We start from the raw sequence: 12,817 nt of genomic DNA on the forward strand, positions 1-12,817 counted from the left end.
CCAGACAGCTTTGGAATTTTAAAATTTATCAATGTGACACAGAGGGAATAGTGTAGTGTGATCTAAATTCAATATAAACCAATGTCTTTGGTTTAATTTTCTCATTGACATTTGTATACACCACAACATTGCTTCTCAAATGTATTTTCACTGTGACCCTATTTCAAGACTTGAAAGCTGGCGCAACCCTACAGTCACGAATGACTCTCCTTTGGAACTGAAGAGAGGCGGAAAAGTCACAGTTTTGCACTGCTGAAAAGGGCAGGGGAGGGGTAAGTGGAACAGAAAGGCAGGTCAGGGAAAGCTTAAGGGAAATTGGAGATTGAAGCTGTTAGAATAAAAGACAAGAGTTGTAATGATAGTTGAGAAGATAAGCATAAGATCAACTTAAAGTGCTAATAACAGAATACAGATGAGCTCCGAAAGAAAAGAAATCCATGAAAAGTAAGGTACGGATACTGGGGGTGGTGGTGGGGAGCATGAATGAAGCAAAATATTAAAATGAAACACGGAATTCATGAACTGAAGTTTTTGAATTCCACGGGGAGCCCCAAAGTTTGTAAAGTGCCTAAAAGGAAATTGAGGTGGTGTTCCTCCAGTTTGCATTGGGCTTCACTGAAACACTGCAGCAGGACTAGGACAGAAATGTGAGCAGGCGAACATGGTGCTTTGAATGGAAAGAGATCAGAAGATAAGGAGTCATTCTTGCAGAATGAGCGGAGGTTTTCTGCAAAGTGGTCACCTAATCTGCATTTGGTCTCTCCAGTGCACAAAAGACTTCATTGTGAATAACGGATACATAGACTGGATTGAAAGAAGTACAAACAAACTGCTGCTTTACGTGGAACAAGTAGGGCACTGGACAGTGAGGGGGAAGAAGGTAAAGCAGCAAGCATGATTACATGGGAATTCACTACAGAACACTGAAGGGGAGGCATCTGGGAGGGCGAAAGCTACCCTGGATTCTCTTTAACAGGAGGCAGTCACAACTTTTAGAGTTTGATCCTCCGAGTTGGTCAGTATTCAGAGACAGGACAGTGTGACTACAAGTGATACTGGATGGGGAACCAAAGGGCAGGAGCCTCAGCTTTTGCAAGTGTACAGCAGGCTTGATTTTTTTTTAACCGTGTTTGGGCACAGGTTAGATGAGCTTACTGGAAGCTACTCACAAGGGAAGAGTAAGATGGAATGAGGTGACGGGATGGTGCGGGGGATTGATATTGTTCCCTGAAGTAGAGTGTAAGGTCAGATGGCTGTGTTGTCTGCCTGTTACCAGGGTTCAAGACATCTGCTCAGGGCTAGAGAGGAACTTGGAGTGGGTGGGGGAGAATCCAGTTGTTATGGTCCTTACAGGTAACAATGATACAGGCACAATGTGGAAGGAAGTTGTGCAGAGTAAGTATGAGGAGCTAGATGCCATTAAGAAACAGAACCTCAGAGATCATCATTTCTGCATTATTACCAGAACCATGTGCATATTAGTATAAGGCAAACGAGATTGGAAAGATGAATGTGTGCCCGATGGACTGAAAAGCCTACTGCTCCTGATTCGTATGTTTGCATGTAAAGGAAGGGAAGAGTCTAAGATGGACTAGATGGAGGTGTGAGGAAGATGTAAATTAGAAGCAAAATTTTTCTATTTCCAGATACAAGCAGGAAGTGGTACAGATATTGTCATTGATGTACCAGAGGAAGAGTCACAAAAAGGCTCAAGTAGGACTGGAACATGGAATATTCCACACATCTCACAAAACCACAGGCAGAACTAGGACCCCTGTGGGTAACCAGAGCTGCACTCTTTATCTCAAGGACGTAAAGGAGAATTATTCAAAGTAAAAATGAGTTCAGATGGGTGAAGGTGCGTGGTGGTGGATGGGGGCTGTTCAGGTCTTCACTTAATGATGAAATGGTGAATCCTCATACCAACCTACGGGAAGGACAGAGGTGTAGAGGTATTGCATGTCCATAGTGAAGTGCAGGCAGTTAGTGCCAGGAAAATACAAATTGTTGAATTGACATTGGGTGTCTGGAGACTGATGAATGTGGGTGTGAAGACTACTGGTGCTGTGATCCCAATTTATGTTATGACTGGATAGATCAAATCCCAGAATGAAACCTAGCTCAGCACACCATCATTTTGTCATTTTGTTTTAATCATGGAGGTCAGTTACTGAAAACATTCCCAAGAGTCTGCCAGTGTACTTTGAACAAAAAAGTTTACTAAGCAAAAATGAGCTTTATTACACTAGACAAAAAGGTGAGAAAGATTTCATTAAAACATCAGACAGCAACAGTGAAGGAACAGTGATAATGTTCCAAACCAGGATGGTGTGTGACTGGATGGGGAATTTGTAGGTGTGTCCATGCATCTCCTGCTCTTCTCCAGACTGCTGGCAGGATTTACACGTATGAAAAGTACTCTTGAAGGAGCCTTGATGAGTTGCTGCAGTGCATCTCATAGATGGTAAGCACTGTTGCTACTGTGTACTAGTTGATGGAGGTGGTAAGTACTCAAGGTGGTGAATGGAGGCAATGGGATAAAATATCAAGGGGTATTTTATTCTGGATGCTGTCAACTTTCTTGAGTGCTACTGGAGCAACAGTCATCCATGCATGTGGACAATGTTCCATGACACTCCTGAATGCCTTGTAGATGGTGGTCCAATTTTGAGGATTCAAGTGAGTTCCCTGTCTCAGAGTTTCCAATCTCTAACCTGCTGTTATAGCCACAGTAATTATATGGCTGGTTCAGTAAAGCTTCTGATCTAAGGGAACCCATGGGATGTTGATGGTGTGGATGTTTTTCAGCCCAGTTAGAGTTTAGTCCCATTCTTGATCCATGCAGAGTGGACTACTTTAAATCTGTGGAGTGGTGAACAGTACTGGACACTGTACAATTGTTAGTGAAGATTTTTTTTTGAGTTTATCTGGAAGGGAGAATCATTAACGTAACATCTGAAGATGTTTGGGCATACGACACAGTCTCATAGAATTCCTACAGTTGTTCTGGGGTTGTTCTTCAAAGGTTATGGATGAAGCTGTATAGGATAATTTACTGTAGGATACCGCACTGAGGAACTCCTGAAGAGATATGAAACTTATGCTGTAGGGGGGAAAGAGCCAGTGAGTGGAACTTCTGGGAATAGGGCATGGTATTTGGAAAGCTCATACGGATGCAACTTTGAAAAGGCTACTTCAAGTTGACTGCTCAGTCACTGCACAAAATCAGAATTTTACCAATCCTAGGCAGTGGCAAGGCAGAAGTATGATCATGACATGAACTCTGTGCCTGTCCTTGCTCCTGAGCCACAGCTGCTTCTGCCATCTCTTCTTGTACATCAATGTCATGCTCCTCACCCCATTCTATCAAACTGTGCCAAAGTAGTCACCAAAAAGTATGTCTGTGAAGAAGGACAGTGTGTTTATGGGGTGTGACACTGCTTCTTTGGATCTTTGTCAGTCATTTTGTCCCAGCGATTAAGAGGAAGAAGGCCTCCTTAGGTTGGAGTTTGTACGAGTGGGGTGCCATGCCCATTGCCTTCCTGCCTGCACCCTGGTATCGTATCAATGATGGGGAAGTGTTAAGTAGCCCCTCAGTCCTTAGGCCAATTATGGCCTTGGTCAATTAAAGCACACTTAAGGGCCTTTGTTCTATGCTGCTGGTATTTTACTAATGTCAGGAGATGTCATTGTAACATGGAGAGGCTGCTAGGTAACCCTGTCCCAAAAGAAGTGAAAAGGTCACCTTTGCTTGACCTCTCCCCCCCCCCACCCCCAATCACAAACCCTTCCCATTGCTGGGCTCTACCTGATCGACTCCTGCAAGGGTGCCCCACTTATCTCCCTGGTTTCAGAATCTTTGCAGGTCTGTCAAAAACCGTTGCTTTTGGTGTTGCTGCTGGAAGTAGAGAGCAGTTTGTTCTAATTGTCTGACAGCTTTGGAACTCATGTAATCCTTTCAAATAGGAGAGGAAGCCATGTCCTCAGTTCATTATCTATCTGCTGACCATAAAATCTGACCCTGGCTCAGTGGAGGTCGATTGACCTGAACAGTTCAACCAATTTAGGCCCACTGCTTTTTTGTAAAATGCACCCAAAAACCTTATTCTTGGTTTTCAAAGCTGAGATTGATAGGATGTGGTGCCAGCGAAAAGTGTAATGACAATACTGCCTCAGCAAGCATTTGGTCTTATAATTATGACAATAAATAAAATGAATGAGAGCACATCTGTAGTAAAAAACTATTTACAACATTAATCTGTTTCTTTATTCTGACAACTCAATCTCACTGATACAAACAGTACACAGTGGAATATTCATCTTTGGTGGCCATTCATAAAAGCATAACTGACTAGAATAACCCATGTAACATTAAGCTTCAAAATTAACTCCAAGAATATAAACAAGCAATATCACAGAAATAAAAAATGAGAAATGTACTCCTGAGTTTATATAAGATGATAATTATCCAGAAATATTTCCTTTCCAACAAGCAATAATCAAAAAGTATGGAATTAACTGAAATAGGTAGAAATTGATCACAGAATTTTGATTGGCTCCAATTATTTCTAATTAAAGTAGACCAAAATAATTTAGTTAAACAGAAATATCATCTAATGCTGGTGTAATATGTACTACATTGTATCATATGTGATAGGCAGTGAGCAAACTGCATCAACAGGATATTCCATACATAAATAAGCAATCTTTTATTTTACTTTAATTTGAGATTTCATGTTTCAAATATTCTATGAAGAAAACAAAACAAATAAATTACTGATTCTTTAGGAATAAAGCAGCACCAGACTGAATCCATTGGTCCTGGTTAGCTCCACAAGGGACATCAATGTTTATTACCACCTGATCCCGTTCAGCGCTGGTATACACTGGCAATGAAATACATTCTTCAGGAGAGTATGGCCCATCAGCATTCTGCAAAAAAGGTTCAAGTTTAAAGTTAACCAAAGCCAAAAACAACTGAGAGAATACAAGAGCGAAAACAGTATTCTGAAATCATCAGCAGGCAGGTTTTGGGTGTTGAAGCCAGATAAATCAACAGGAACTAACAATTTGATCAAAACAGGAAGTACAAAGGCAAGCAAACAATGAACAGTCTTGCACAGCTTGTTCTTTTATGTCATAGTTTTCTGGTAAATTGTCAAGGTAAAAGACCTTGGATAAAAACAAACATCCCCATCTTTTCAGATAAACATTTCTAAAATGTAAGCAATTATATTAATGGGAAGTAAGTATGACAGGTTATTTAATAGACGGTGGTGTGAAAGCCTTGAAAATTTCAGTAATGTTCTTGTTTGCTGTTCTGGAAAAGTTATCAATATTGGATATCTTTCTAAATCTGTCACTCAAAAAGCTCATGTACTTCAAGTAGAGTAGAACAACTTGCTAAAGGGTGTATATTCCCTGATTGGTTTCTAGGTGAGCAACTGTTCTATTGTTTCTGTGCATACCAACGTAATTGATTTTATTTTGTGGCCTCCAAAATTTCTCTAAACATTAACAGAATTTTTTTGTGGCCTTTTAAGGTGAGGAACCTCCACTAGGCACAAGTCAGGCTACTGCAAAAAAGAAGTGCAGGGCTGGGAAAGGGTCTGCCCAGCCTGCGCTCTGTCATGGCACCAAGCCTACAAAATGCTGCGTAGATTATTGGCAACAGGTACGTCAAGTGAGAACAAGCGTGTTGACCAACTTATAGTCTTGCTTGTAACCCGGAATCCCAAAGTTTCAGGAACATTTTAAAAACATTTTGTATACCTTACAAAGAGGTGGGGGGAACACTTTATCTGGGTGTTTTGTACTATTGCAAGCTTGAGGGGTCAATTAGGGAGTTCATCATTCACACAGAGATCCGAGAAATCAGAGAATAGGCAACACACTGAATTAAGGTGGAAGTTCAAATCAGCAATTTCCCATTCACAAATTGTTTCTTTCCCCAAACCTTACTTCCTTTTATGTCTGTCCATTAAAAATACTTTCCTACTATTTAACGTAATCTCAACTGATCTTGTGCCTAAACTCTATTTTCCTGCCTACTCCTCTTATCACTGAGACACCAAATCATTTTAGCTCAACATCAAATATATTCAATGATTGAGCATCATGATTCACAAACATTTGAGTGGCAATGTTTTCTCCAATTTCAGTCTGAAATAGTCAGCTCTTTATCCTCACATTGAATTCTCTGTTCTGGGTTCCCACCTGGGTGAACTAACCTCTGAGTGTTTATCTTCTCTGGTTCCTTCAGAATCCTGTATGCTTCAGTGAGATTGGCTCTCATTCTTCTTAACTCCAGGGAGTTTGAATCCAACTAGTTCAGCCTTTTATCATAGGAACCAATCTAATGAACTGTTCCTGTATTGCCTCCAAGTCAAGCATATCATTCCTTACATATGGAGACCTGTTCTGTGCATAGTATTGCAGATGTGATTTCACCAAAATCCTGTAGAATTCTAGCAAGACTTGCAAACATCTTGCAATAAAGGTCAATGTGCCTCATCTTCCTAACTGTTGGCTGGAATACCTGCTACCTTACTGTGTTCCTTGTACAATTACACCCAAGTCCCTCTGATCATCAACATTTACAATTCCACACCACTAAAATGATTTAGCTTTCCTATATTTATTAGAAAAGTGAATAATCTCACACTTCCCGCACTATACCCCATCTACTTACCTGGTACCCATTCACTTAGCTACATCTCTTTGCAACCTCTTTGTGATTTCCTTATGGCATACATTTCCATCTAGCCCTGTATCATCAACAAACTTAGATTCATTAGTCTCAGTATAATACACAGCCTATTAGGTACATTAGAATAATCACAATTTTTCCCAAGTTAATCAACAGGAAAAAGCTGAAGACCAGTACACTCAGGAAAATTAACCTTGACAAGTTTGAGCTTTTAAACTGCATGATTGGTAGCTTACCGAATAGTTTGCAACTTTTTTATAGGTCCCTTCTACATGGCTTTTTGTTTACAGACAAAATGCAATGTATGTAACTTTGTAAAAACTAAACTCATTAAGTCACATTTTAAACTTAAATTTAAACTTAGACTTTAAAATTTATGGGAGGTGATGGCCTGGTGGGATTGTCGCTGGATGAGTAATTCAGAGACCCAAGTATCATTCTGGAGACCCACATTCAAATCCCAACACAGCAGATGGATGGTTGATAGATGAGTTTGATTAAAAAAATCTGGAATTAAAAGTCTAGTGTTGACCATGAAACCATTGATGATGTCAAAAACCTATCAGGTTCACTAATGTGCTTTAGGAAGGAAAACTGCTGAAACATGTGACTCCAGACCCTCCGCAATGTGGTTGACTTCAAACTGTCCTCTGAAATGGCTTAGCAATCTATTGAATTGCATCATCTGTTAGCAGGGAAAAAGGAATAAAAACAAATGGATCATCTGGCATCAACCTGGGCAACAGAAATGGCAACAGCAAACATGGCTCTGGTGACCTGCAAAGTCCTTTTTACTTAATAAGTCACTCAGCGTTCAGGCTTGAGCCATTCCACTGTTCCTTCAGTGTCACTGGGTCAAAATCCTGGGACTCCCTTCCTAATGGCATTGTGGGTCAACCTAAAGCAGGCTGACTGCAGTGGTTCAAGAAGGCAGCTCACCACGACTTTCTCAAGAGCAACTAGAGACAGGTAATAAGTGCTGGTCCAGCCATTGATGCCCACAGATCTAAAACAGAACTAAAAATATTCAAAATGCACTGCAAGTTGATCAGCATATAAAAAAGTTGGATTACGCTAGAGTTGGACCCCACATTAACATTAATCTTAACCTGTATTCATTAAGGTGGATAACGAAACAATGTAGTACCTGAGGAATCCAGGCCATATAACAGGGGGGCACAGCTGACACACTGGGAGAATCATGCTGATTTTCTGAAAGCCGATTCCCATCAAAACTGCATCCTTCTAGATAGAGGCCTCCAATCTGCCATAGAGACACATCAAATATTTAATCACATATCAGGAATCAATGAGTGCCAAAATTCATTTAATTCTCCTGTAATAATGATGGAAGAGATTTTGGGAAATAAAAGCCAATACTGCTGATAAATAACAGGAAGTGAAAGCCTGTAACCTTATGTGTGAGAATAGAAAATCTGATTCAAACAAATAACCTCTTCATGAGGGCAAACTTTGCAAACTTCCCTTCTCACCAAAAAATGGAAGAATAAATGTTTTGGTACTGATTGCACATCTACCTGCTGATACAGTTCATTTACAACACCAGCAAAACTGAGCTCTCTGTCAGACAGAACAATATTTTACAATCTGATGTAACAGACATTAAAATAACAGGAATTACAGAACAATGGGGATTAGAGTGCATGGAATCCCTTGGAGAATTATTTGCATGTTTTTCAACCAGGTACATGAACACAAAGTTAAAACAACAAAGTTATACATCAAAAAGAAAATCCAATACTCTCTACTAAAGAATAACTCTCTCTCAAATTGTATAGAGTAGAAATTTAACTCATGGCTGTCCCCTTTGTGCCTGAAAACCTGGTGACCAGGATTTGAAAAGATTCAATGTGGAGGTCTTGGGGTTACCTGATGATTCTCAGTGGGCCCATAACAGCAGCTAGACTGAAACAGACGTAAGGCTGCTTTACTTTGCAAATCAGGATCTTAAGCTCACCTACTCCCCTTTCTCTTCACACCATGGGAGAAAATTTAATGCTGGCGTCATGGATCTCACTTTCTGGCTGTAGAACTGGTGGGAGCTCCATGTTTCCTGAGTTGGGGAAGACCTACCAGAATTTGGTGCCTATCTGGCCAGGGTTGGGACTTCCTCAGGATTTAAGACTCCGAGAACAGAAATCCCAGCCTGCGAGCTGTCAGCCCACCCAAAGTTGGTAGGCCTCCATGGCCCATTAGCACCACTGGCAGCAGTGGCTGCTACCAGCAAAAGAGCTAGCATGGAGGAGGGTCCCAGGCTACAGGTGAGTGAGGGCAAGTATTGAGGTGTTGGGGAAGAGGGGGGTCGCTAGTAGGGTAGGGGAGGAAAAAGTCAGGGGAGCAAGGTTAGAAGAAAGGATATGGGGCTGGCAGTCAGTGATAACACTTTGTAGCGTGGATCATGACCCCACCCTGAGAGCCCATAAGCAAATCCACACAACTGCTCCGCGGGATTCCGCATGTTGCATTCAATTCTGGTTTCTCCAGTCGCTGCCACATGAGGACCTCAAAGATCTGTGCAGTGGCTGAAGAAATTGAAGGAACATAGGTCCCATCTGACCAACCTCCCTCATTTCCAAACACTGTGCCTGGGACATTACACTCCACCATGTGCACAAGTCAGTTCAGCATCATCAATGACTGGAACTGGTTAAGGCCTGACCAATAAGCTACATCAGGGCTTTGTTTTGGTGTCCTCAGTTGGTACTTCCAGTCAGTTTATATCTATTTTTATAATTTTGCTTCGGGTCTCAATCTGACATGGAGCAGAACACAGAGCAATTTATTTATGGCTTGCTGTCATTTTGATTGTGAATCAACCTCCTACACTATATCTTCTAAACTGTTTGAATAAATAATTTTGTTTTGCTTAGAATTGGAGGGACGGACTAAAGAGATTCTTCTTTGTTAATAAGAGAACATTCTTTTTAGTTTGGAATCAAAAGTGAACTTTACAGCATGGACAATGTTTTCTGTATCCACACTTATACCAAAATCCTTGTTGACGCCAATATCCTTGTGTATAAAGCAGTCATTCTTCCAACTCTTTGAAGCTATATATCAACACCACCTCAAGGCCTTGAAGCCATACCATCAATGCTGTTTCTATGCATCAACTGGGAGGATAGGTGTATTAACATCAGCATCTTTGAAGCAGCCAACATCACCAGCATTGAGGTCATGGTCATCTGAAACCAACTTCGCTGGGCTGGCCACATGCTTAGGATGGCTGAATTCCAGCTGATAAAGCAAATCTTCTTTGTCCAGCTCAAGGAAGGACTCAACTGAGAGAAAGACAAAGGAAGTGTTTTAAAGATTTCCTGAAGTCATGCAACATAGAGATCAACGCATGGGAGACCCTCGTTCAGAAGAAATCAACTTGGAAGAAGCTCCTGTATGAGGGGCTCAATTCTTTGAGAACACCCATCAGCAAGATGAAGTACAGAAAAGACACCAGAGAAAGGAATACTAACAATCCTGAGGCCAAGGACCAATTCCACTTTTGGAAACACCTGCTATATGTGTGGTCAGAGATGCAGCTCTAAGATCGGTCACAACAGCAACACCAGAACACACAGAACCTATGACCAGTGACAAAGAATTTCCTAGGTAGACTATCATACTTGTTAGTGAGTTTAAACTATATTGGATCCTTGAATAATGCCATCACAAGGCAGCCAGAATCACCATATTCTTTTAACTAAAGCAAATACGATTTATAAACACTGCTGGAAATCATAACTTTCACATAACTACTTCAAAATAATTCTTGTCTGCACACATAAGACTTGCAGAAAACTGACATTTTATTATGGTGGATGGGTTTTGGGTTTGTATCCCACACAGTTAGATGCTGCATTCATGTCACATGCAGGGCACTATGATTACATGTGTCTTCAAACTATATTGTGAAAGTGCTTGACTAATGCAATTTCCCTTTGAAGGATGCCACATCACCCACAAGTACAGCCCACATGATTACACAAGAACAAGCAGTCTGTGCATGCAACTTAAGATCAGAGCCAATTTTATTCCCGTCGTGCATTTATTATTTGCGTGAGGATACAGGACAATGTAGGTCTTGTTTGACAGAATGAGTCCCAGACTTAGCCTGGTAATCAAGCCACCCTCTTCTGCCACCAAGAGCTCCATGTTCTTTTCTGTTAACCCCATCAATACTGAGTTTCCACCCAACTCTTTCATTTGCAACTTCATCTGCCAATATTATGTCCTGGGTCCTGCCTCTGCAGCTTAGTCATGCCAACCATTGTGTTGCACTGTATCTTGTTGAAAGCAGGCATGATGGTACTGTGCCTTTTAGAGAGATGTGTTCTGTCCTGTTTCTCTTGCAGAGAGGTATTGCTACAGTGGTACTAGGGAGTCTGCTTCAGACAGGCATCTGGTAAACAGCTTGGAGTTATCTATATTGGAGCAGCTGATGATTAGTGGTTAAGTAATACGTTATCTTCTTAAGTATTTCTCTAGAGTTAAAGTTATGCCAATTTTTTATTTGTATTTTAACTGTGTCATAAGAATAAAGCGTGTTTTGATTGAATCACAGCTGGAACACAGCACCCTATTTGGTTTGATTTATTGTTATCACATATACCAAAATACAGTGAAAAGGCAGATCATAGCAAACATGGACTTACAGACCATAGGGTGCTTAGACAGAACGAGGCACACAAGGTTACGACTGCACAGGAAGTGCACAAAAGCAAAGTCAACGTTAGATGTGAAATTAGAGAAGTCTGTTCAGCAGTCTGATAACAGCAGGGAAGAAGCTGTTCTTGAACCTGTTCGTGCAAGTGTTCAAGCTTCTGTACCTTCTGCCTGATGGAAGAGGTTGGAAGAGAGTATTAACGGGGTGGGAAGGGTCTTTGATGATGTTGGCAGCTTTTCCACGGCAACAAGACATGTAAATAGAGTCCATGGATGGGAGGTTGGCTTCCGTGATGGTCTGGCTGTGCACACAAATTTCTGTAGCTTCTTACCGACCTTACACTTGCCTTTAAATAAATATCAAAGTTAAAGTCTAGACTATCGCCTTACAAAACTTTGTTGGGTGTGGTGATGGTCTGGTCTGGTCCATAACACAGGGTGATTGTGACTGGCAATGTTCCACCTCTCAAGCAACCCATGTTACCCTATGGACTATCATCTTCCACTCTTATATGTTGAGTTGCCCCCTCTACACATTTATTGCCCACTCTGCATCCCAGCATGCTGTCTCCAATCCCCACAATTGACTTTGCCAGCTTTTCTACCACATCACGTTCTTTGATAATCCCCTTGAATTTCATTCAACAGACTCCCAGGACTGTCTGTGGCTCACCTTCTTAACTGATTTGGACGGAAAGCACCAACTGATGGGTAACTGAGTCTCTAATTGATCTCTGTACAGTTCCCTGACCGACTCACTACAAATTCCTGGACTTGGTCAACTGGACCTACAGGACTGACTGTGGCCCACTCCCCAGGCTGTAGTGGAATGGAAGCCTCAACTCTGACCAACCCAAGTGTCTGACTGACTGGTGATACTCATGGACTGATGGTAGTCCTGCTTGACTTGACCAAGAATTGTCCCCCTTAAACTTTGAACCATAGCCATCCAGCTATAGAACATGCAGTGCGTTTGCTGCGAAAGCTGCTGTCACATGGTGTGGATGTGAAATGCTGGCATATGGAAACACGTCCATCCCTGTGAGTAATCTTTGCTTACTAGTCTTTGCTAAATGGCAAGGCAAAACATTTCTTTTCCATGTCTTCTGGATTTCTTCTACTTATATTGGGTGAAAAACCTGCACTGCTGTAATCATGTGGCATGGTTCAGAGGTGTTGGAATTTGTGGAAATTATAGATGGGAGTCAAGAAAAAAAAGAGATTTAGTCTAGAGGTCATATGGATTTCAGCTGACTGGAGGTACTGAGGTAATGATGATTTGGAGGTTAATACTCTGGAGGGGAAAATTAGTTTCGGTAACAGGTTAGGTTTGGGTTTGAAGTTCAGACACGGTCAAATAGGTTGCCAGGATGCATGGTGAACAGGAGAGTTTCTGGTGAGGAATGGAAACCATGATTTTGGTTTTTC

The 12,817-nt window shown here is 41.3% G+C and overlaps 1 protein-coding gene across 1 annotated transcript in view; it reads right to left on the reverse strand.

Moving 5' to 3' along the window:
• Positions 1 to 4,242: 4,242 nt before the first annotated feature.
• The window catches only part of LOC109928522 (cytoplasmic dynein 2 heavy chain 1), a 534,366-nt gene continuing 525,791 nt past the window's right edge, over positions 4,243 to 12,817 (reverse strand). The window contains exons 89-90 of the mRNA XM_048597671.1: positions 7,857 to 7,973; positions 4,243 to 4,932 (exon numbers count right to left, since the gene is read on the reverse strand). Of these exons, the coding sequence (XP_048453628.1) occupies positions 4,774 to 4,932; positions 7,857 to 7,973 (276 nt within the window). The 3' untranslated portion in view covers positions 4,243 to 4,773. The remainder of the gene's footprint in view (positions 4,933 to 7,856; positions 7,974 to 12,817) is intronic.

The sequence above is a fragment of the Rhincodon typus genome, chromosome 6 (genome assembly GCF_021869965.1).
Source record: "Rhincodon typus isolate 14 chromosome 6, sRhiTyp1.1, whole genome shotgun sequence".
NCBI lineage: Eukaryota > Metazoa > Chordata > Chondrichthyes > Orectolobiformes > Rhincodontidae > Rhincodon > Rhincodon typus.